General features: G+C 34.4%; 1 protein-coding gene across 3 annotated transcripts in view; it reads left to right on the top strand.

The window, feature by feature from the left end:
- Positions 1-25,249, top strand: part of PJA2 (praja ring finger 2, E3 ubiquitin protein ligase) — a 65,526-nt gene extending 40,277 nt beyond the window's left edge. For all 3 annotated transcript variants that reach the window (XM_005866444.2, XM_005866445.2, XM_005866446.2), the window contains 7 exons: positions 945-1,127; positions 12,451-12,636; positions 14,408-14,519; positions 19,086-19,200; positions 19,591-19,712; positions 22,050-22,207; positions 23,458-25,249. In XM_005866444.2, coding sequence (XP_005866506.1) covers positions 945-1,127; positions 12,451-12,636; positions 14,408-14,519; positions 19,086-19,200; positions 19,591-19,712; positions 22,050-22,175 — 844 coding nt within the window. In that variant the 3' untranslated portion in view covers positions 22,176-22,207; positions 23,458-25,249. The remainder of the gene's footprint in view (positions 1-944; positions 1,128-12,450; positions 12,637-14,407; positions 14,520-19,085; positions 19,201-19,590; positions 19,713-22,049; positions 22,208-23,457) is intronic.
- Positions 25,250-25,922: the final 673 nt, after the last annotated feature.

Below are 25,922 nucleotides of genomic sequence, written 5' to 3'. Positions count from 1 at the left end.
GGTGCTTTTAAGAGTAGTTAAATGTAACTAGATTAACCAAGGTTAAATATAACCAATAAAATAATTTTCTGAGGTTCATTATTAACCCCTTATCATATGTTTTGGTTTCTTACCTAAATATTCTCTTGAGTTGAAATATATTTTGGGTTCATAGTCCTACCAAAAAACTTCACTAAAGATTTGTCAGTGCTACTTTATATGACTTTGAATGTATCTTCATTTTAAAGTCTGAAAAAGGAAGGAAAAAATAGTTAAGCTTCTAAAACATGATAATAGTAGAAATTTATTCATAGAAGACATTTCATCATGTTTAGACAGTTGTTTTAATTAGAAAGTTGTTTTAATCAGGCCAGGTGAATAATAAATCTATCATTATTTATTTTATATAGCATTTAACTTATAATTACCAAGTTAAGTTTAAATTTTTACTTAAAAATATGTCTAAAATATGAAGAATCTATATTTTGGCACCATGGAATTACATACTTCCATGAAGAAACTAATAAATTAATAATTTCATAACTTGCCGTGCCATATGCTACCTTCATTTGAGAAGGTTACATTCTGCCCAGCTGGAGTGACTCGGTTGGAGCATCGTCCCTTGCACCAAAAGGTTGCTGGTTCAATTCTCCATCAGGGCACAGACCCTAGGTTTCGGTTTCGCTCTCTCGCTCTCTCGCTCTCGCTCTCGGTCTCTCTCCTCTCTCCCCTCTCCCCTCCCCTCCTTCTCAGCATGTCCTCAGGTGAGGATATAAAAAGAGTTACATTCTGCTGAATATATTTATTTATTCATTTTAAAAATTAGCAGCTGAAAAAAAAATTAGCAGCTGATGAAGAATGTGTGACATCAGTAGTCTATACCATGATGCCTGGTTAACACTCCAAATGATAAATGCACATGCCATATAATGACAATTTATTTTCTTTCTGTTCTAAATTTCCAGTTCAGAGTGCAGTGATGGAGAATGGTCTGCTTCTTTGCCTCATCGATTTTCTGGTACAGAAAAAGATCAGTCCTCAAGTGATGAAAGTTGGGAGACTCTACCAGGAAAAGATGAAAATGAACCTGGACTACACAGTGATAGCAGTAGTCCTGAAGAAAACCAAGAATTATCTCTTCAGGAAGGGTATGTTTAACATTGAGATCTATTGTTTTAAGAATGCTATGTATCACATTCAGATGTTGGGTATGCTATTAAATGCATTTACAAGCCCTGTGTAGGACCAGTAGGTCCTACTGATTTTTTTCATTATGGTTTTAGTGTGTTACAAAGAACAGTCAAATTGAAAATACAGGCAATTTCAGTACCTTCTATTAAAATACAGTATGTGTTTCTACTTCGCTTTACTAAAGAAAACTTGGTCATTGAAAAGATCACTTTGATGGAGTTAGGTATGAGTGAATTAGAGCTATAATTGCTATATAGTGGCTATATACTGTGAAATGCCAAATAGCAAATATTTTCAATTCTACCATTGTAGTGTAAAAGTAGCCATAGACAATGAGTAAATGAATGGGTATAGCTGTCTTGCAACAAGATTTTAATTATATAAACCAGTGAGTGACAGGCTAGAAATAACCTATGGGCCACAGTTTACCAACCCTTGCTCTAGTTATTTCCACAGTAAGAGTGATTCTGGCTTTTAGGTTGATTTCACACACACACACACTTTTTTTTAATTGCACTAAGGAAGTACCTCCGTTATTTTATAGATTTCTAGCAAGAATGCTTGCTAATTTTATTAAAGTCTTTTTAGCATCAGTGGAAATTATCATAAGATTATTCACTTTTAAAGAATAATTCTTTTACTGTATTTCTTTTTTTTTTAAATATATTTTATAGATTTTTTTTACAGAGAGGAAGGGAGAGGGATAGAGAGTTAGAAACATCGATGAGAGAGAAACATCGATCAGCTGCCTCCTGCACACTCCCTACTGGGGATGTGCCCGCAACCAAGGTACATGCCCTTGGCTGGAATCGAACCTGGGACCCTTGAGTCCGCAGGCCGGCACTCTATCCACTGAGCCAAACCGGTTAGGGCTACTGTATTTCTTAATATTTAATTGCCCTTGTTTCATGAAATAAACTCAACATGATCACATAATCATGGTTTATTCTCATTATAGTGAACTGCTGGATTCTGTTTGCTAATATTTTACATAGGATTTTAATATTGAGAGCCATTGTGCGAATTGTTGCTAGTTTTTTTTTGTCTTGATAACAATTTGATACTTTGCTAAAAGATTATGTTTTCTTTATTTCTTTTTGAATTCTTGGTGTTTAAGTAGATTATTTATACCTTTAAATAACTTATAAATTCCTTTAAAGTTGTTTAAATAGCTTCTTATTTAAATAGCTTGTTTATTCCTTTAAATGTTGTTAGTATTTGTTTGTGAAACCTAGCTTGGTGATGGAGTAGCTTTGTGATCATTTTAATTTTTTTCTATGATAATTAGTTGGTTCTAATATTTAGTCTCATGGGATCGATTTTGGTGAATATGTTTTCTTAGGAAAAATCTTTCAGCTTAGACTAATATTAAAATTAGTATTTCTCAAAGGGTATAAATTTCCAGCATGAGATGAATTCTGTAAGAAAATCTGGGAGTAAAACATATTAGAAAATCTGTAAAGAAAGAAATTTACAAATATAATTGCTTTTGACACATTGGTAGGTTGAGGTGGAGTCTTTTGCTCTTCCAGATTATATGTTCTGTCATCTTTAATCACTATTACTTAATTTACTAATACTATTGTTTCATATGTAATTTGTGGTAGTAATTATCTATTCATTCAGCAGATATTTATTGAGCATTTAATATGTGCTAAGCATTGTGCTGGTTCCCAGGAATATATATCAGTCAACAAGACAAAAGAAGATTCCCTTGTGAAGCTCACATTATGGTGGGAGAGACAAATAATAAGATACAAACATGATACAAACTGTGATGTTTAGTCTGAAGGAAATAAAACACTAATTTGATAGAAAGTAACTGATAGGGGCCTACATTCAGGGAGGACTTTCATAAAAATGACTTCTGAGCTGGGATCTGAAAGATAAGAATTAGCAGTTGAGGAAGAGCTTTCTAGGCAGAAACAAAGGTCAGAGCAGAGGCACTGAAAAGGAAAGGGCTTTGTATGTATGAAGATAGTGTAGCTGAAGTGAATGAGATGAAGTGCTCAGGAACCAGACTATGCAGGACATACAGCATCTGGAATTTATTCAGAGATCAGTGAAATTTTAACTGGAGAAGTCATTGATCTGACACACATTTTTAAAAGATCACTCTAGCTGTTTCATGGAGATTGAATTGGAAAGGGATTAAAGTTAAACGGGGGAAGCGGTAAATCTGGTTTTGGACTAGGGGATAATAAGTGAGGATTAAGTAAAGAAAAGAGGTTTGAGAATATTTTTGAGATATAAATAAAAGGATGAATTAGGTGTAAGATGAAGGAGGAATCAGTCAATTATGGCTGGGTGTTTTGGTTTGAGCATTGGGTAGATGCTAATGTCACTGACTGAGATGGAGAAGTCTGGGGAGAGAACTGGGAAGTAGGAACTCTTTGGAAGTTTTAAGTGACATTTGGACAGACATACAGTGTAAATGGCATGTAGGCAACTGGATATTTAACTTTCAAGTTTAAGGAAAATGTCCCAGATTGTAATTAAATATAAATATTATATGGGTATAAACAAAAACACATTTGTAAATCATCAGCTACTTGCATTGATATCCTATAATAATAAAACACACTAATTTGTTTAAAAAAATAAAAGTGGGAGGTGAGAAGTACAGAACTAAAACACTGGACAACAATCATACTTAAGTTGTTAAGGAGAAGATCAGAGGTGAAATGTATTGTTTGGGAGAGGATTGAAAGTTAACTTTTGATGTAGTTTAAATTTGTATGGTAAAATTTCAAGGTTAACCACTATAAGGTATATGTACTGGAAACCTGTAGAGGAGGAAAGAAAGGAATCAAGGTGTGCAAAAGAACACTTAAAGTCAATTTGAATAAAAGGAAAGAATGGGAGAAAAAAGCATAAAAACAGCAGAAAATAGAGATGAAAAACATAGAATATAGAAACAAGTCCTGCAATAAATATAAATTGCCTAATCCCTGCTTATAAAAGCTTCAGAGCGGTTTGTTTTCTTTAAGTTAAATGCTGTTTACAAAAAGCATAAGTAAATAGAAAGAAAGAAAATAAAAGGGTAGAAAATGATATTTCAGGCAAATACTAACTAAAAGAAAATGGTAGTTATATTAACATTAGCAAAGTAGACTTAAAGACACAAAAGCATTATTGGGGAGCATGAGAGTCATTATGTAATAAGTCCAATTTACCAGTAAAATGTAGCAATTTTAATTTGAATACTTCTAATGAAATAGACTTACAATAAATCAAAATTTGACCAAACTAGAGAATATTGACAAACTTACTATTGGGAAATGTTTAAATACGTTTCTCATTTACTGATAATTCATGGATCTAAAAAAATTCATATATCTTTAGCATATTTTAACAACTCATTTAAGCATGGTTTAATGAGCACTGCATTCTTTGGAATACACAAACATATAAAAACCGAACTTGTACTAGATTACAAAGCACAGATTAACACATTTCAGCGTCATTTTCCGGCCCTCAAAATTTTCTGACCAAAATGCTGTTAACTTAGAAATAAATTCAGTTATCCATTCTTTTAAATAATCAGGAGGATAAAGAAGAAATAATAGAAATTTTAAATGTTCACAAGTAAATGATAATGAAAATACCACCAATCAAATTTTTCTGGATGCAATGAAATTGGTACTTAAAGGGAAATTTTAAAAATACTTATATTAAAAAAAGAATAATAACTGAAAATTGAGCTGTGCATTTAACTTAAAATAGAAAAGGAATGTTAGAATAAACAAAAGTAGATTAAAATTAGGAAAGACAAAAGCAGAGATTAAAGAAATCAGAAGTTGAAACTTTGAAAGATTAAGAAAGACAATCCATTTGGATAGTAAATAAGAAATTAAGGACAAGGCATAAATAAATAAGACTGAAATAAATAAGTGGATACCGCTATAAAATAATAAAGATTGAATATTAAAAGAGTACTGATAAACTTTGTACCAGTAAATTTGAAAACTTATAAGAAATTGACAAATTTCTAGAAAAATATAATTCATCAAAACACAGGAAGAAATACAAAGCCTGATAATACTATAACTATTCAGTTTGGTAATCAATGATTTAAAATCTTCCCATGGAGAAAAACAACTGACCCAAATGGTTTTAGAGCTCAATTCTCTTAAACTAAATTTCTAAGGATCATGTCATTCTACTCTTCAAAAGACTAGAAAAAAATTATTTCTTCAAATCATTTCAATAAGGTCAGTAGACCCTAATACCAAGAGTATGTGAAGAAAATTATATTTTTTTTTTCATTAAAATACATGTTAAAATCTTAAACAGAATTATTGGAAATTTGACTTTGGAAATGTATTGTTTTAAAAGGTAAAACTCAATTATAAATCTGAATTTATTTCAGAAATGCAATGGTAGTTTCACATAAGTATAAATGTCATTCACCACATTAGCAAAATACAGGAGAAAATTCATATGTAGATTCTTTAGATGGAGAAAATAAATCACTTAATAATGTTTAATACCTCATCATAATAAAAATTCAGAAACTGGGACTAGAAGAGAATTTCCTTGATTTGATAAAAAGTCTCTAGTAAAAAAAAAAATAATTTTCAGTAAGGTAGACTTAAAAAATCCCCGCGTAAAATAGGAACAGACACAGACAAGGGTGCTTACTAGTACTATTTCCATAGCCATTGTTGCTGGAGGTCTTATCATGACATGATGGGAAAATAAAGGGTAGAAAGCTATAAAAAGAAGAGGAAGTGAAAAGGAAAGGAAAAAATTGGGAGAATATATTTCTAGAACATAAAATCTTAATGTTCAGAATGTATAAAGAACTCCTAGAAATTAGTAAAGAAACAAACACTGACAATCTAATTGCAAAATGACCAAATCCTTGAGCAGATAACTCAATGAAGAGGAAATATTAGTGGTGAATAAAATATGCTTTTTATACTAACGTATCAAAAGATGCTTAGATCTTTAGTACCCAGGGGATTGTATGCTAAGATCACAAGGAGGTATCATGTTTTACTATCCCATTAGGTTAGCAAAAATCAGGAAATTTGATGTCAGGGTTTGGAAGATATGAATAATTTTTACACACTGCTTTTTAAGGTACAAAGTAGGTCAAATTCAATGAAATTATGTAATAACTGTAACATTTGCATAGTAGACTACCCATCTATTCCACTTTTGGATACAAACCTTGGAGAAACTTCCCCATATGGCTCAGAAGTTGTATATAAGAATGTTCTTTGCAGTACTTTTCATGAAAGCCATAAAACTGGATATAACCCAAATATTAATTAATACAAAAAAAATTAATGGTGTATTCATACATGGAGTATTATTATGCAGCAATGGGAATGAATGAGCCACAGTTACATACATAAACCTGGATGAATGCAGAGAGATACAGTGCTGAGTGAAAATAATCATTTCTGGAATCTATTTCATAAAGCTTAAAAACAAGCAGAAGTAAATATCTTCTTTAAGCATACAAAGGTAATGAAAACTTTTTTCAAAAGGCAATGAAATGACAATAGCAGCACCAAAGTAGTTCTTTTCTCGGGGGGTTGAGGCCAACGTGTAGAGTAAAAGGTGGTAATATTCTAGTTTCCTGGTCTGGGTGTTGGGTTAATGGATATCTATATATATAAAAGCCTAAGTGACCGAACAACCGAATGACTGGTCAACTGGTTGCTATGACATGCACTGACCACCAGGGGGCAGACGCTCAATGCAGGAGCTTCCCCTTGGTGTTCAGTGCGCTTCCACAGGGGAGCACTGCTCAGCCAGAAGCCGGCTTATGGCTGGCCAGCAGAGTGGCGGTGGCGGGAGCCTTTCCCATCTCTGCAGCAGCGCTAAGGATGTCCGACTAAAGCAGTGGTTCTCAACCTTCTGGCCCTTTAAATACAGTTCCTCATGTTGTGACCCAACCATAAAATTATTTTCGTTGCTACTTCATAACTGTCATGTTGCTACTGTTATGAATCTGATATGCAGGATGGTCTTAGGCGACCCCTGTGAAAGGGTCGGTCGACCGCCAAAGGGGTCGCAACACACAGGTTGAGAACTGCTGGACTAAAGGCTTAGGCCCGCTACCCGGAGGCTGCCAGAGGGATGTCTGACTTCCAGCTTAGGCCTAAGCTGTCAGTCAGACATCCCCTGAGGGTTCCCAGACTGCGAAAGGGCGCAGGCTGGGCTGAGGGACCCTCATCCCCCGGGTGCATGAATTTTCATGCACTGGGCCTCTAGTAAAGAAATAATTCTTCAAATTAAGTGGTGGGATTCCATCTTTGCAACTGGATGACAGAACAGGGTACCCTTGATTTTGTAAGCTATAATTCCCTTTGAGGATTTAAAAAAAATTTTTTTTAAATAATTCTTTATTGTTGGAAGTCCACCCCTGCCCCTGGCTCTCAGCACCCTATTGTCTGTGTCCATGGGTTATGCATATATGTATACAAGTCTTTGGTTGGTTACCTCCCACCCACTCACCCTCCCCTTCCTTCGCTCTGGGATTCCACACTCTGTTCCATTCTTCCATGTCTCTGGATCCACTCCGTTCATCAGTTTATTTTGTTACTTAGATTCCACACATGACACTTGTGACACTTGTTTTTCTCTGACTGACTTATTTCACTTAGCATGATACTCTCCAGTTCCCTCCATTTTGTCTCAAAGGGTAAGAGATTCTTGTTTTTTACTGCTGCATGGTATTCCATGGTATAAATGTACCACAGCTTTTTTATTCACTCATCTACTGATGGGCACTTGGCCTTTCAGGATTTTTGACTCCTTTTTCAAATTTCAATTACTTTCCTTTATAAGATAGGGATTTGAAATCTTAAAAATTTGCTATACAATCATCATTCTTAAAAGTGAGCTTATACCTAAAGCTTGGCAGCTACTTATATGTGTCTTGAGTTATACAGTGGGGCCTTGACTTACGAGTTTAATTCGTTCCATGATGGAGCTCGTAACTCAAATTACTCGTATGTCAAATCAAAAAGTGAACGAGTGAGACACGTGATGCTGGGCTAATGTGCCGTTCACTCTGACGTCCACTGTGCCAACTAGCGGTGGGGTATCTGAAGCTGGCTCGTAACCCGAATTTTAGCTCACAACTCAAAGCAAAATATCAGCCGAGAGATGGCTCGGATCTCGAAAAACTCATTAGTCGGGACACTCGTAAGTCAAGGCCCCACTGTAAAATGAAAACCAATTAGTTAAATACTAGTTAATTAGGAATGTTATGTGCTCTCCAGGATTTTCATAAAATAAATTTCTTATAAGATAGCTTTATTTTATGAAAGCCTTGGCCCTTTAAAATGTTGGCATTAACCCAAACATCTGAAATTCTGTGCTGCAAATAATGAATACTACAACTGCTGATTTACTAGCTAAAGGAAGTTACTCACATTTATAAATCAGAATAGTTAGTGTTTTCAGTTTAATTTTTCTGCCTTTCATTTTAATTTCTCAGAAAATTCTATGATGCATGGTTATAGGATAGCAAATTTAAAACTCAGTAATAAAAATTTCTTTAAAATATTCAATATTAGCTTTTTGGTATATTTTGATAATTTTAATATTTCTATTCATAGAATGTTATCAATTTTAGTTTCTATTGAGGAGTAGGGATCTTTAATCCTTTTCTGGGAAGGAGCAACAGTCTGTCTGAAGATTTGGGGTAACAGTGTAGACTGTAATCAGGAGAATAGACGATGCTGGTGGTCTTCTAAGATTTTCACTGGGATTAGGTGGTGGGGATATATGATGAGGTATTTTCAGCTTTCGGGCATGGTAGTAGCATTCATTTTCTCTAAGCTGTGCTGAAAAATCCTCAAAAGGGAAGGACAAGTTGGCAATTTCCCTTCCTAGTTGAAATGCCTGTGACTCTGGTAGTGGTAGTGGTAGATACAGACTTCCTATCTTCCAAATATGGAATTGCTTTTTTAAAGAATGAACCATTTGGAGACATGATTAGATAATGTCTTTTTTAAAGTTTGATATATTACTGCATAATGTTATAATGGCATTTTGTTGATTTTTGAGTTGCCAGAATGAAGAAAGACCATTAAAGCTCTAAATTTTTGTGAATATGTTAGCTAGGGTGTGTGTATGTATGAATGCATATGTGGAAAGAAAGAAGATTAAGATACTGTCCTAAACATTTTCAAGGTTTTTGAAGCATTTAAAACTTACATTGTATGCGTATAGTCCCATGGAGATATTAGTTTCTGTTGTTAGCTACACAAAATGAAAGATACTTTGACTCCATTGTTCAGAATCTTCTTTTTTTTTTAAGAGCAAAATTCCTTTTGTTATACTATCAAGATAACTTTGGTCCAGCACATTGCCACTCTTGAAGCCTGCGAAAATTTATGTGAAATGGTAGGAATTTATATAAACTTTGTATAACATGTTGAAAGCATATGCCATACCACTTATTTTCTATTTCTATAACTGTGCTATGATGAATTATTAAAGACAGAATAAAATGTTTAAGCAAAATACGTAGCCAGGAATTGGTTATATAGTAGGAGTATTAATGACATGTTATAAGTTATTTAGATTCATTATGATGACTTACTATTTTAGTTTTCTTCTTTGAATTAAAAAACCCATACATTAAAATTTCTTAAACTAAATAATTTTCACCAATATATTTAAGTTTTATATTATACTAGAGGCCCAGTGCACAAAATTCATGCATGGGTAGGGTCCCTAGGCCTGGCTGGTGATTGGGGCCTTCCGGCTGCCAGCCGGGGCCTCCCTTCATTCCACGCCGCCTGCTGGTGGTCAGCATATGTCATAGCGAGCCATCAAACTCCCTGTCGAACTCCCGCGGGGACACTTTGCATATTAGCCTTTTATATATATAGATATCTGAAGTACAGAGTAGCTAGGTCATTTTGATATCTGTATAATAGGAAAAAAACGTATTTTTTGTAGGAATACATAGAAATAACAGAAATTTCAAGGTTTATTCCAGGCTTAATAGGTTGTTTTTTAAGGATTTATTACATTTGCAATACAAAGATAGAGTATCTATTATGTACCAAGCACTTGTTACAGGGGGTGAAGATACAGTGATGAGAAACAACACTGTATATGCCCTTGAAAAAACCCCAGTCTAGGAGGAGACAAGCGAGTCACCAGAAAAGTTACAATACAGTGTGGTGAGTGCTTCCATAAAGGTGTGCATAAAGGTCTGTTGCTTAGGAATTTTTAGTTTGATTTTATATTTTAAACCTATTTGGGGTTAAATTTTTTATTAGACCTAATTATGCACAGAAGGAAAATATTCACTATCTATATATATAAAAACCTAATATGCAGAGTGTCCCCTCGGGAGTTATCGCTCACTATGACGTGCACTGACCATCAGGGGGCAGTGTGGAATGAAGGAAGGCCCTGGCCAGCGGCCAGCAGCCGCAAGGGACCCTACCCATGCATGAGTTTCGTGCACTGGGCCTCTAGTCTTTATATATTTGAGGAAAGTATATTGTCATGCTAATTTCTCTGATTTTACTAGACTGGCTGTACTAGATACTAAATCTTACAAGCCTGTTATTCTGAAGTATAGTTTAGGAACTGAAATTAAAGAAACATTTACGAGTTTAGGTATATAAAGAGATACTGTTTTCTATGTATTTAAAATGTGTTGATTTTTATAAGCAGACATTGTCTACATCCCTTTCATAGATGTTTTTACCCCCAAAGTTAAGTTTGCATATTAAAATGAATAGAATTCTAATTATAGCTGCTCTTAAAGTTGAAATACATAAATTTTTGTATAACATTATTTCTTACCTTAAAACTTAATCAAACTAAAATTCAGCCCTGGCAATACTATGATCCTTTTGATATACTAAAAGGTATTTTTCTGTTAAGTAAAATGAATAAGAAAATCATACCAGTATAATGATGTTATTTATAAATTCATAAAGTACCTTTATTTTAGTTCATTGCAGCTGTGACATGCCTTTTGTTTCTTATGTATTATAATTAATTTTCCTCAATTTGATCTCTGTGTCCATATTTTTGATGTCCTGACTTGTCCATGAGTGTTTAACGTGCATGTCGTGAAATTTAACAATCTGTGGCTTCAAGGTTTTGAATCATGCTTAGAATGACAGATTTTTTTTGTAAAAATTTTCCTCATGATTCTTTTAGTACTTTTATTGTTTTAGAGGTGGTGGGAGTGCACATGCATTTTTTAAAAGTATATCTGGAATTTATTTAAGAGTAAATAATAACTTAAGCGATTTAACCTCCTTCTCTCCAGTTGGATACTCAGTTGTCCCAATATCATGTGTTGAATAGCCCTTTTTCATGCTGTTCTGAACTGCTTCTCTTCCTTATTTTCTTTGTACTATTTATTTGTCTGTCTGAGCTTATTTTTTAGTGGGAGAAATATTGACAAATAAGAAAATGATAAGTAAGAGTAAAGTCTATAATTAAAAAAGGCCGAGTAACCTGGTAGCCAGTGACTGGAGAGTTTCCTCTTTGAGAAGGTAATATTACTCTGACCTGAATATCAAGGAGGGAGTAGCTATGCTAAAAAATCTGGTGAAATACAGTGGGGCCTTGACTTACGAGTTTAATTCGTTCTGAGACCGAGCTCGTTAAGGAGCTCGTTAACTCAAATTACTCTATCAACTCAATGCAAAAAATCAGCCGAGAGACAGCTGGTATCTCAAAAAACTCGTTAGTTGGGACACTCGTAAGTCAAGGCCCCACTGTAATTTTTCACATAGAAGAATTGCCCCCAGGGTGGAAATGATCTCCATCTCTTCCCAGAGTAGAGTGATTATAGGAATGTAGTGAATGGAGGGAAGAGTAGTGAGAGGTAATAGTTGGAGAAGAGGGCCAAGGAGAAAGCATGTTTTATGTAGGGATTTGTAGGTCAGATGGAGGAATTTGGATTTTATTTTAACTGAAGGAAACTATTCAAGAGTAGTGTTTAAGAATTTAAATGATCTACGGTGAATTTTTTTATTTTTTTTTCTCCTACAAAAAGAGGAAATATAGGAGATTAGATAATTAGTATATCAAATAAATAGGTTCTTATGTAATTAGGAGTTTATTTCTATATACATGTGACCCTATAACAAATTTACTTCATTTTTAAATAATTTTACATTTAAAGAAAACAGACTTTTAAAAATCATAAGTACCAAGAGTTTAGGACTCAAAGGATAAAGAATCTGCTTGCACTAAATAGAACTCTTTAAAGGACAATTGTATGATGTGTTTTAAAATAATATATTTTTTCTCTTAAAATGTTTCTATTAGGGAACAGACATCCTTGGAAGAGGGAGAAATTCCTTGGTTGCAGTACAATGAAGTCAATGAAAGCAGCAGTGATGAGGGAAATGAGCAGGCTAATGAATTTGCACAGCCAGAGGCTTTCATGTTGGATGGTAACAATAACCTTGAGGATGACTCCAGTGTGAGTGAAGATTTAGATGTGGACTGGAGGTAGGTAGCAGTGTTATCACCATGCTTAATTGTTCATTGAGTAGAATTTGTTCATGATTCTAAATTATGAAAACTGAATCTCTGATAGCTAAAAAGTATTCTTATTTCCCCATCTTCTTCAAAGCTCATTTCAGAGGTCACTTCCTACAGGGACACCTTCCTACTTATTCCAGTCAATGACCTCTTCCATCTTTGACATTTAGCTCTCTTGAAGTTCACCTTATTATATCCCAGTGAATTATACACTCATGGTTTGAGATTTCCAACTTTTAAATTTACCCTTATATGCTAAATATAGCACTTAGTATAATCCTGTGTGTGTTGTTGTTGTTGTTTTTTTAAACAAGGTCCTGAATATTATTTGAAGAATTTTAAACCTGTCATTGGATCAGAATCATAGAATATAATTTTCCTTCTTTATATATTTTGAATAGAAACTATAATTGTACTTACCCAGAAATGTTGTAAGTATTAGATTTAGGCTGACAAAGAACAGCTTCAAGTAAAAGTAACATGAATTAAGTGCATTACGTCTCATGATGGTTAGAATAGAGTATCTTTCAAGTGTGCAGTAGCCCTTTGTAAGCAGCTAATTATTGAGATGAGGAAAGGATGTTCCAACTGATCATTTTTGTTATTTTTTCTAGGAAAAATATGGCTTAGTACTACTCATGTTTGCATGTCTGCACAGAAATGTTTTAAAGAATATGTCTTGTTTTTTCCAGTAAAAATATCATTACAGAAAATTTAGAAAAATAAAGATAAGAAAAACTCATTTCTATCCCCTGATATCTCCACAAATTTTATTTTTTTAAGGCATCCTATACATCTTCAATTTCTCTTTCTGTGTGTGTAGCTACTTTGTGCTTCTCCATACACAAAACTCAATATCTCCTTGAAATCCTTCTTACCGTTTCTGTTCTCACTTCCATGGGGAGGTGGGGAGGTGGAGAATTATATGTGCAGAGCAGATTTCTATTGACCATTTTGTGGAAGTACAAGTGGAATTTTATCACAGCCACAAAAACAATCTGTATTTCTATCTTAAACATTCCCTTTCTCCAGAGCCCATTTTCTGGCTTCCCAAACATTTTGGAAAATCAGTGACTTCACCTAGTCCTAGCCTTGCTGATCTTCTTCTATCTGCCCTCTTACTGAACTCATTTATTCTGGTGTCTTATCTCTCCATGTGCAAAGTCATTCATTACTCAAAGAACTCAGCAGATGACAGAATTATCTATTTAGATCAGCGTTTGCCAACCGATGATCCACGGACCATTGGTGGTCTGTGAGGTCCGAAAGGTTAGCGACCACTGATTTAGATCATCTGTGTATGTCAGGAGGCAATTTTGGTTTCATTTTTATCTATTGCACATTTTGAAAATTTTGTAAAAATAATTTTTTTATATATCTTTTTATTGATTTCAGAAAGGAAGACAGAGGGAGAGAGAGATAGAAACATTAATGATGAAAGACAATCAGTGATTGGCTGCCTCCTGCATGCCTCACACTGGGGATTGAGCCCGTAACCCAGGCAGGTGTCCTGCCCGGGAATCAAACCGTGACCTCCTGGTTCATAGGTTGACGCTCAACCACTGAGCCATGCTGGCTGGGCTATAAAAATAATTTTTTACAGCTCCTTTATGATGCTCCATTCTATAGAAGGAAGGCCTACCCTTGCATGAATTTCGTGCATCGGGCCTCTAGTGTTAATATAATTATGTCTTCACCATAAAGATTTCCCAAATCATGGTCGTATTTTTTTTTCCAGTCTGTTTGATGGCTTTGCGGATGGATTAGGAGTTGCTGAAGCTATTTCTTATGTGGATCCTCAGTTCCTCACCTATATGGCACTAGAAGAACGCTTAGCCCAGGCTATGGAGGTATTTTAATGACTCTGATGCCCGTGTATGTTGGTGGGGTGCACAATAAGAAAAAGTAAAATATTTTTAACTGCTCTTAAGAAAAGGTGAATAATTTCCTTATCAATTTAATAACAATTACTGATTACTGATTGCTACCAGTGTGTGTATATAAATTACACTTGACATCCTGCCAATTTTCCTAAAATTTTTACTACAGAATGGAAAATGTTTTGCTTACATTTATAATACAGTGGGGCCTTGACTTACGAGTGTCCCGACTAACGAGTTTTTTGAGATACCAGCTGTCTCTCGGCCAATTTTTTGCATTGATTTGATAGAGTAATTTGAGTTAACGAGCTCCTTAACGAGTTCGGTCTCGGAACGAATTAAACTCGTAAGTCAAGGCCCCACTGTATACACTTTCCTTTATTAAATTATATGGGTCTGTGAATTTGAAAATTTTATACACACATGCACAGGTATATTTGTGAAATGAAATTGAAAATCTCTAAGAATATATTACAAATCACTTTCCTTTTTTTGTTCATACAGATTCTAAATAATATCTTTTGCTTAATGCATACACATTTTAATAAATAGCATATTTGATTTCTAAGTTTTTTGTCTTGCCTTCTGTCTTTTTATTTAATCATTTTGAAAAATGAAGCTAAAATGTATAATTTATGATTTTTTTCTTTTAGATTTAACACTAACATTCTTTAAGTGAAACTAAAACAAATAATAAGACAAACTGTGCTTTTATTTGTTTTTTGTTTTTTTCTCATGCAGCCCTAACTCTTTGTTTTTATTTCTGTTATTTTTCAATAGTAGACTGATCTTTCTTTTCAGGTAATGGTTGTTAAGAAAATAGTGTCAATAAACATTTGCTTCATAGCTGTGTCTCAAATTTGAATGAGAATAGGGCAAAATAGTTAAGGTTTGAAGCTTATTACTTGCTCCCAAATTTTGGGGGAAAAAGTATCCCTGCCATTATATTGACATCTAAAAATTTATAGCCTAAATTCTAAGTAATATTGTTTATCCTATGATATCTCTTTGCAGTAAAAATATGTTTAAGAATTTAAATGTAAAAAGTAAAGTAAGTTGAGTTAAAATTGTTAGGAGTAGTGATGAAAAACAAATGTTCACTTAAAATTTATTTTTAATTAAATTTATTGGTTAATAAACATATAGATTTCAGGTGTTCAAGTCTATGATGTGTTATCTTTATATTGCATATAATAGTTTTGATAAATAATTATTTAAACATAAAGTAAAATTTTTCTGGTAAAATGCATCTCTTAATGAAATGGAGGCTTTTTCTCCCTAGTTACCTTATCAGTGAGTTTTATTTATTCCTACAATGAGACATAGTTCAGCATCAGTTTTATTTCTTTTTTTTTCATCTTTATGAATATAAGCTTGAGAGACCTTGTTCATGTAAGTTGATAGGGATAGAAGGAATTTATCATAGCCTTTTCACTCAAGTCTTGCTAAAATTACATCAACTTGCCAAGTTGTTTAGATCCTCTTTCAGTTTTTTTGAAAGCAGAGGATTGGAAGCCATCTACAGAGATTTGTTATTCAGTCTGTAGAATTCAGTTTGACCCAAGTATTTCAAATTGCTCCTTTGGATGGGTAAGAAGTATGTTTTTATTTATAAAGTGAGGGATGGTTAGTAGAAAGAGGAATGTAAGAACAGGGCAGCATGTTTCTTTAACTGCAGATGCATTATTAGGTAGATCAGTTTGAGGAAAAATTACATAAGAAAGTTCATTGAAATTGAGTCTCTTTGAGAACCTGCTTACCCTTGGGCCCCTTGAAAAGTCTTTACATACTTAACAGAGCACCCCGCATATACTGAGGTGAAAGCCTTAGGTAGCTAAACATGAGGTTAAGAGCATGGTTTTTGAGATAGATTCTTTTAGGCTATGTGACCTTGGAGAGTTAACTTTTTTAAGCTTCTAGGCCTCGTCTATAAAATGGGAATAAAAAAATTTACTTCATGCGTTATTGTGAAATTATGTTTAAACACTTAGCAAAATACCTGGTACAGTGGGTACGTTCTCAGTAAATGGATATATTCAAATTAGTAGTCAACTAACTGGTACTTATCTTGCATATATGGATTCAGTGGTCATTATTAAATCATTTGTTATATAAATCTCCATTCTTTAAAAACTAAATCCTATTTTATTCTTTAGAAACTAAATTTTGTGCTGACAAAGGAATGCATTACTTTAATCCTAGATATATTCCAGTTAGGCTGTTTAAGCTGTTTAGTTGTCTTTCTAACTTTTGAAAATATTTTGTACTTCCTCAGATGTAAATTTTTACATCTTTATAGATTTTCATAGTAGTGGCTATAAAATGGTTTCTCTTGTTCTTGTCACTTATAAGTGATCCCAGATCACCTTAAATATTTGTCAGTATCAAGGCAATAAATTATTTCTATATATATGAAATTCCATGTATTTATTAGCACTGCAAATGTGTAGATAATCATTAGAAAAGAATAATGAATCCATTAAGACAAACATGTTATCAAAATACAGTTAACCTGGAATAACCCCTCCCCCCCCAAAAAAATGGGACTTATTAAAAATAGTATTTCTTCTTTTTGTTTGTGTATAACACAGATGAATTCTTGCAGAGTCTATCTTGGGAAGTACATAAGGAGCAATCAGGCAGGCAGGCAAGTGGTTATGGGTGATCAGGCAGGCAGGCAGAGTGGTTAGGGGCGATCAGGCAGGCAGGCGAGTGGTTAGGGGTGATTATGCAAGTAGGAAGACGAGTGGTTAGAAGCCAGCGGTCCCAGATTGCGAGAGGGATGTCTGACTGCCGATTTAGGCCCAATCCCGCATGGATCGGGCCTAAACCGGCAGTCGTACATCCCCCGAGGGGTCCCGGATTGCGAGAGGGTGCAGGCTTGGCTGAGAGCCCCCCTCTCCATGCACAAATTTCATGTACCGGGCCTCTAGTTAACTATAACGGGATTAGAGTAACAAGGGATTGCTTAGTAAGGAATAAAGGTAATTCTAAAGAATATAGAAAAACCATGTATAAGGAGCAGTCACCACCTGTAGAGCAAAGGTCACCTAAGGAAGGGTCACCACTCCCACTCCATGGCTGGGATTCAGACCTTGATGAAAATGGCATAGCTGTGGCTTAATGAGTGGCAGAGAAGTCACTGGTGCTCTGCTGGCAGAGCTTGCTTGAAATCAGCCCTGTAGGGTGCTAGGGAAAGCTATATTCATAGGGAGATGTCTGACTGGAAGCACTCTGCTACTAAACTATCCAAGGGGATGCTGAGGAATCTGCCTGCCACTTGGTGCTTCTGCTGCATGCATTTCTAGAGCTAGACATTGAGAAGCTGTGCATATTGCAGGAGTCTGGTGCTAGAGAAAGCCACACCTGCCACAGAAGCCTGCCAAGTGGCACACTGGGATCAGAAGCAAAGTCCTTTTCCTCTTACAGGGCCTCCTTAGTGTCCTCTGTGAACAAGCTTTACAACATAACAGATGTCAGAAGAGAAAATCTTTAAATGGCCCAAATCCATTTTCACAGAGCTGACAAAAATTGTGAATTTGGATCTGAGCAGCAATCATGGATAACTGAAACAGTCATCTCTTTCACTACTTGGGTTCCATATATACCTTTCTGCACACATTTGAATTCCCAACTTACCTATTTTTATGTTGTGTATTTTTTAACAAATTGTTGTTAAATAATAGTTATTTTAATACTGTTGTTCTTTAACCTTTATACTTGCCTAAATTGGTTAATACACCATCATATTACAGTATCAGAGTATTCTGAATTTGACTATATACTTACCTTTACCTAGCACATTTGTTTATCTATTCATAGATACTTGGGTTGTCTCCACCTTTTTGGACTTGTGTATATAAGTCCTACTGAAGTTCTAATCTAATTGTAGCCAGGAAAGTGAATCAGTCCACAAAAGGATGATGGTGACTTGTATTAGATGATCATATATCTAATGTTCTTTCCTTCCTTGTTAGAATAGTAACATTATATAAAATTCTGTACCCCTGAATAAAGTTCATAACCCAGATAACTTAGTAATACTAGTGAGCTAGTAATGTGGGTGTGCTGACTCTAAAATAGTAGTAGATACTGCTATTCAGGAATGCATTATTTGGTTGCATACCTTGAACATCTATTAACCATGGCTACATTTTATCTTTCATGAGTTGAACCTGTTCAAAATGTTTACATTTTTTATAGTATTGATCCCATAAGAAACTCATAAGTTGGATGAGGTAGCCACTCTTCTGAAAATATAAATAGGGTGGACAAGTAGATGGTTATTGAAACAAAATAGATTTTTGTTATATTTATGAAAAGTAGAGCTTTTATTTTTTGGTATGTTTTTGATGTTTGTTTGATGGTGGTGATGATGGTTCCTTTTGAAAGGAGGCAAAAGGGCAAGGGACTGAAGCAAAGTAAACTAACAGAAGAGACTAATGGTGGATATAAGTTTGGAAGATACCTTAAAAATAGTTTTCTATTACTGCTTTAAAGTGTTTCCTAACAAAGAACTGTGATTTTTATTTTCAGACTGCCCTGGCACATTTAGAGTCTCTTGCAGTAGATGTTGAGGTAGCCAATCCACCAGCCAGTAAGGAGAGCATTGATGGTCTTCCAGAGACACTTGTTCTTGAAGATCACACTGGTAAGAAGGGCAAAGTTGATCTCTAATGCTGAATGACACATTGCATGTTTAAGTATATAATTATATGCACCTAGAAGATAAAGTACTATTATAAACTCTTACTAGATTTTCTATGAAACCAGATTCTGAAAAACTTTTACCTAGTGGAAGAATATTTTTAATTTATTAAGTGATAGGTTGGGACAAATGTTCCCTAGTCAACTTTCTACAAAAGCAATGTTAATTAAATTTCAAATTGTCATGTATTAGAAACATGTTTGACAATTTATTGATCAAAGTCTGGTTCATTTGTCTTTCACAGGCATCATCTATGAGTTCATATGTTGATTTTCAGTTTTATTAAAATTGAACTTTATTGGATTAATATATCTAATTACTTGTTGTTTTTAGCTATTGGTCAGGAGCAGTGCTGTCCAATCTGTTGTAGTGAGTATATCAAAGATGATATAGCAACAGAGTTACCTTGCCACCATTTCTTTCACAAACCTTGTGTCTCAATTTGGCTGCAGAAGGTAAGTTTTAGATTTACTTCCTTTAAGTTAATATTTTAATAGTTTTCTCCTACAACTTAAGGATGACAGTAATGTCTTTTAATCCTATTTATTTTGCTACGTACTTGTAGTACTTTTGAGTTCAGTTTAATTCATTTTAATTAAAGTCAGTTACCTTTTAATGACTACAGATTAATGATAATATCAAACTATTTTACTTTACTGACATTGTCTAAAAAACAGTGTAGACAACCTGAACTACTTAACATATTTAATCATATCCCAGAAATTAGGTGTTTTTAGAAATACCTCAAGCACAGGAGCTTTTGGCACTACTCAGAGTAATGTAACAATATACCGATATTCTGATAATATGTATCAGTGTCTCTTATATGAGAAATGTTTAATAAACTACCAACTATCTTATATTCAAACTTTCATATATTACCCTAAAATATTTATCCCAAAATTTTAAGTATATTTGAATTATATACTTAAAGAAAAACAGAGTTTTACTTAAATCTCTGTTAACTCTATTTTTGCATAAAGAATATTTACATGCAGTTTAGTGGAAATTCCCAAATCACTTTCCCAGCTTACTTAGCTATGGAAATAACTCTCTCTTCCCTATAACCGCTCCCTTCTTTTTCCCCTTCCTTTCTTCCTCCCCTCCTCTTCCTCTCTCCCTTCTCTTTTCTTGCTGTTGCTCCCCTTAAAAGTCAAAACTCTACTTAACACTTTTAATATCCAGTGCAGAAAATGTCACCATTCTTTTATAAATTCTAAAGTTTCTGTCTTGGCTTTTAAGGCCTTCTGTGATCTTGCTCCCAGCCTATCTCTGCAGATTTACTTCTGTAACTTTGCTCATGTTTGCTTAGCCTGGTGTGGTCTTCCTCTACACCTGCAAGATTAGATGGTCCTGCTTAAATTTCACCTTTTCTGTTCTTAATATCCCCATTCTTTAAACATCTACAATATTACCAAAGCCTTAATAAGGATTTAGTGTTTTGTGTGTCAGGAACTGCTAGATCAGTGGTTCTCAACCTTCCTAATGCTGCGACCCTTTAATACAGTTCCTCATGTTGTGGTGACCCCCAATTTCATGGTTACAAATTGAACATAATTAAAGCATAATGATCAATCACAAAAACAATATGTAATTATATATGCGTTTTCCGATGGTCTTAGGAGACCCCTGTAAAAGGGTCGTTCGACCCCCAAAGGGGTCGCGACCCACAGGTTGAGAACCGCTCTGCTAGATGATTCGTGTGTATTTTCCCATTTATTCCTCACAATAACTCTGGGACATACAAGATGGGGCAAAAATGGGTCTATAATTGTGAGTACATGAAACAGTTTATTCTTGTATTATTATTTTTTAATTATTATATTATTTTCCATACAAACAACTGTAACCCTACTTTTTTTCCACTCTGCATTGGTATCTTTATTCTCATTTTCCAATGATTGTTATTTGTACAAGGTTACACAGCTAGTATGTGCTTGTGTAGAAACCACACACATCTATCTGACTCTAAAATGTTGCTGTTAAGGCCCCAATCTGTATGGCAGGTGCCCAACAAAATGTTGGCAGAATTAAATTCTTGAATTGTAAACATATTGTTGTATAGTCATGACTTGTCATTGACTTGGCTATAACTCAAGGCAATAATCTCTGTAGTTTCTTTCCTGTCAGGAAACAGCTTAGTGTGAAGCCTTTCCTCTAGGGAGAAGGTTCCCAAGATACAAATCTTGGTCACCTTTAACAGCATGATTTCTTCAACCCGCTTTCTATCAGGGAGGTTGCTTTGGGAAAAAGACCAGACTTGCAAAAGAATAATCTTAACACCAGATGACATATCTCTGGAATCTTTTGTTCCTAAAATGGTATACTCCCAGTATAACTGCTGTCCCTGTCCCACCCTCCCTGTCAGGTCTGTGGTTGATTTGTTCTGTCATTTAGAAAGCATCTAACTCTCCACATCATCATCAGTATCATCACCAGTATAGGTGAGGACATGCCCTGTGACTCCTTGCTCACTCCCTACAGCAGCACCAGTGCCAACCAGGGAGTGTAGTGGACTCTCAATGAATAGTCACTACATGAAAGATGAGTGATATAAAAGATACAAACATGATTAAGAGACACAGTTTACCCTAAAGGAATTAGTGTCTGATTGGGATAAAAGGAAATAGCATCAAAAATTTTCCTCTCTGTACTGTGTAGGTTTGAAGTTTATTTGGTTTTAAGTTTTCTGTTTTGTTTTCAGGATAATGATACTGTTTTGTCTTTCTTAAGATACTTGTGTGGTAGTTAAGGCCTTCTCATTGGCTATGAACTTGTTCTTCTCCCTCCAGTCAGGAACATGCCCTGTGTGCCGTCGTCATTTCCCACCTGCAGTTATTGAAGCATCTGCAGCTGCTTCCTCTGAGCCTGGTCACGATGCCCCACCTTCAAATGACAGTACTGCAGACGCTCCTTAAACCTTAACACTTGAATGAGATCATTCTATAAAGTAAATCTGAAAATTCCTTCTAAACCTGATGTGCAAATAATTATATATAAATATATTAAAATGCTATATATAGTCTATGCCATAGTTTAGAAAGAGAATATTGACCTTTCTAAACTAAGTATAGGTTTGCAGAAAGTACTAACATTTTCAAGCTGAATGTTGAAGCAGTACATCCAGTTTTTTTTTTTTTAGTTGAAGGTGTTGATATTAATTGAAAAAGTCAAGCTGATCATTTGACTCTCTCCAGAAGAAATAATTATCTGTGTGGCACGCGTTACTAGTTTTGTCTGAATATTGCCACTAAGTGATTATAATTAGCTCTCCTATTTGCATCAAATGTGAAGACTATAATCACAACAGTAGTAAAGTTTGGTTTCATTGGAAATAAAAAGAATTCTAAAGCATGCTTTTTCATTGTTCCCTTTGCTTTTGCTACATCAAAACCTCTTGGTTTATAATACTGAGTGGTTTTTTAGGAAGGTGTCTAGTCTTCCATCTTTGTTTAAAATTAGGACTTTTAAAGAATTTCAAACTGGCTAAAATTGTGGCTGAGCATCACAAAATTTCAAAATGTTATATGTAACCCCCTGGAAATGGTTAGGTAGTAAGATAAATTATTTTTTTAATGTTAGATGTGCTTAAAGTCAGGTTAGTAAAGCATATGAACTATCTAGTGTGCTCAGCGCCTGGTGAATTAGATGGCCTTATAGAAATTCTTTCTACTTGGTTAAAATGATACTTGAAGGTTCAGAACACTCCTGCCACATTTGTTTAATAACTATTAGGTATAGTTATTGTAAGGTGATTTTGGTTCTGAAATATTTTAGAAAGTCTGAAAACATGCATAAAGGGTTTTTAACACTCATTCTATTGTATCCTAAAGGAAAATCTGAATCCTTAAAAAACTATGTTAACTGTTCTGACTTGTATAAAGCATAAAATTGATGGGGTATAGGACAAAATTGGTCATACCTTTTTTACAACATATCTAAACTTTACTATGTTATAATTTATTTCTTTAAAGTTTTCTGAACAAATATTATTTATATCACATTATCAATATTTGTTTCTTTACACTAATTTATTTTGGTAAAATTATTCACCTGGAACTAAAATAAAAATAAGTAGTTTCAAATTAAGCCGAATTAAGCCATGGCTGAAAAGGAAGTAGATTATATGATTGCCTAGTGACTGTGTGAACAGAACTTAACATGTAACACAGCTTCTTTCTTACTTTCCTTTGTTTAAAGGAGAAAAGAAGATCCTGACCTCAGATTTACCCTCTAAAAGAGTTTTCTGTTCAAAAGCTTCTACAAAAGTAAGGAAGTCAGCTTTCCTTATTCTTTTTATGGGAAATTGACCTACAAGGCCATCTTTGTAATTACATAACCCCCAACGAAGACTGCACAGCTTTCTGCTTAGGTGATCTCACCCAATAGACAATTATGTATAAACATGGATGCAATATTTAACTTACGGATATGATTTGATATCAAACACCAGAGAATGATGGCTGTTAGAATACCATATTTGAGCAAGTAAAATAGTAAAGCACATAGTGAGTGTACATCCATTTGAGTAGAAAATTTATAATTTAGTTTGGACATATAAAAGGAATATTTATGTGGCTTCCCAAATGCAAAATTACATTTATATGTATAATTTCTCTGAGTATTTATATTCCATCTCTTTTCTTCATTCTTAAAAATAAGTGAATTTTCACTGTTGTCACATTTGAGGCTTAAATATAAGGACTATAACACTTGCATTCTAATTTTTGCATATATTGTAAATGTGTCTGGTATTTACAGCAAATACTGTGTATCCTTTTATGAGTAAAACAAACTGAACATTGCATGTATGTGATGTGGTGACTTTGTAACTTAGGGGTTCTTTGGGGCTTCTGTGACTTTGGAAATGCTTACATTCAGGCCTTAATGTTGCATTAGCTGGCATGTTTTCCTTCTGATGTACATAGTCTCTGTTGTATAAACTAATCTTTGCTTGTTTTCTACTCTGTGATCTTTCCACACCATATTTCATTGATCAGTTAGTGTCAAGGAGTCAAATCAGATTAAAATTAATTCTCATGTGTATATTGTGAAAATTTGTGACTAGTATGATTTTGTTTGTTTCTTTTTTGGTTTCCAGAAACTTGTGGCTAGTGTTTTTTTATGTTGTTGTTTTTCCCTTTAAGTAATATTGATCAGTTACTGGTTAAACTGACTGCTACAGATTTCTCTTTAATAAGCCACACGTTATATTTAGGCAGTATTAAGGGAGCTTGGTTTTCTTCTCCTAGATAGCAGTTGTCCCAAAGAATATATTTCTTCTTTGCCTGTTAAGATTTAGCTATTATCTGCCAGTTGTTAGGCGGTTTTGGTTCCAAACTCAACCAGCAGCGTTGAGAGCTGAACTTAAGATAGCTGTTGTACTTTTTGCTTTCCATCTGTTTCTGTCCTTCATTCTTGGCTCTCTGTTATCTATAAACAGCTGCTATGAAGGAAGAAAGTTAAATAAGAGTTGGATTATAAAAATTTTTTAAAAGAAAATTGAGGTTTTAGGTATTTTCATTGTAACAAGCTGATAAAAGCTGAGGCTGACAAGTTCAGACACCAGAATATTGTTTAATCAGATTTTGGATCCTTTTGAAAAAGTTAAGACTACATGAAGGTAAATTAGAAATAAGTATAAATAATAAAAATGTTTTTTCCCTTATTTCTCTATTATATGTTAAGTTACTTGACCTAATAATTTTTCTTTTACATTTTCTTCTTGTAATATAAATGCTGATATTTAAAGATAGATCCATATGGTTTTCTTCTGTGTTGCTTAATTGTTTATCTGTAAGCTAACTAACTCTCAAGATTATTTGTGATCTGGATTTATATATAAGCTGTTAAATATGTATGAACTGTTCAAATGGAATGCAAGTTTTTCAAAAGCCCAGGTCTAAATGTAATGATTGGTTTATTGTTCTACAACTCCACTCTATCATTTTCTGTAAATCATAAACAATAAACAGGATATACTCAGTGGTCATTTCTAATATTTAATTGGGCAGTCGTATCACTTCTATAATGTAACCCCTGGAGGATTTAACATTAATGGCAAAGGATACAGCTGTCAAGGAAGTCTGGAGCAGGCTCCCAAGCACATGATTTTATAGTCCTTGAACTGTGATCTAAGAAGGCCCAGCTGTGTAGAAGTGGCTGGTGGATTTGCTTCTGGAAGGGCTCTGAAGAAGTAGTCCTGCTCTCCCCTGCCCAACCATCATAGCAGTCCTGTGTGTTCAGCAGAGCCTGACTTCCACACTAACTCAGGACTGCAGGCACCCTCAAAGTTCCAGGATGGACACCGCCTCGATTCAGTGGCTTCTCCAAATCAGGTATGGCAGTATTGTCAAATACTGTTCAGGAGGATTCCTCATGCTTTCCAAAAGGTTCAAAAACCTCACCCATTTCAGAAGGGTACACTGAGAACCATCATGTCTGCATTAAATTAGAAAACTGTAATCACTTTGATTCTCCCTTAATACAATAAACATTTTCTAGAAAAATGCAGTCACAGAAACAGCAATGGCACACCTCTTTCTAGTGCCAAAATCCATTTATAATTGTCATATATTTTTGAAGCCACTGCTTCCAGAGTTGGAGTCACTCAGCACTCCCTATAAGGGATGGATTTTGTTGTTAGAATTTTCACCCAAATGATT

Source organism: Myotis brandtii, unplaced genomic scaffold, assembly GCF_000412655.1.
Source record: "Myotis brandtii unplaced genomic scaffold, ASM41265v1 scaffold230, whole genome shotgun sequence".
Lineage (NCBI taxonomy): Eukaryota > Metazoa > Chordata > Mammalia > Chiroptera > Vespertilionidae > Myotis > Myotis brandtii.
The sequence above is the reverse complement of the archived record's forward strand: the minus strand, read 5'-3'. Positions and strand labels throughout refer to the sequence as shown.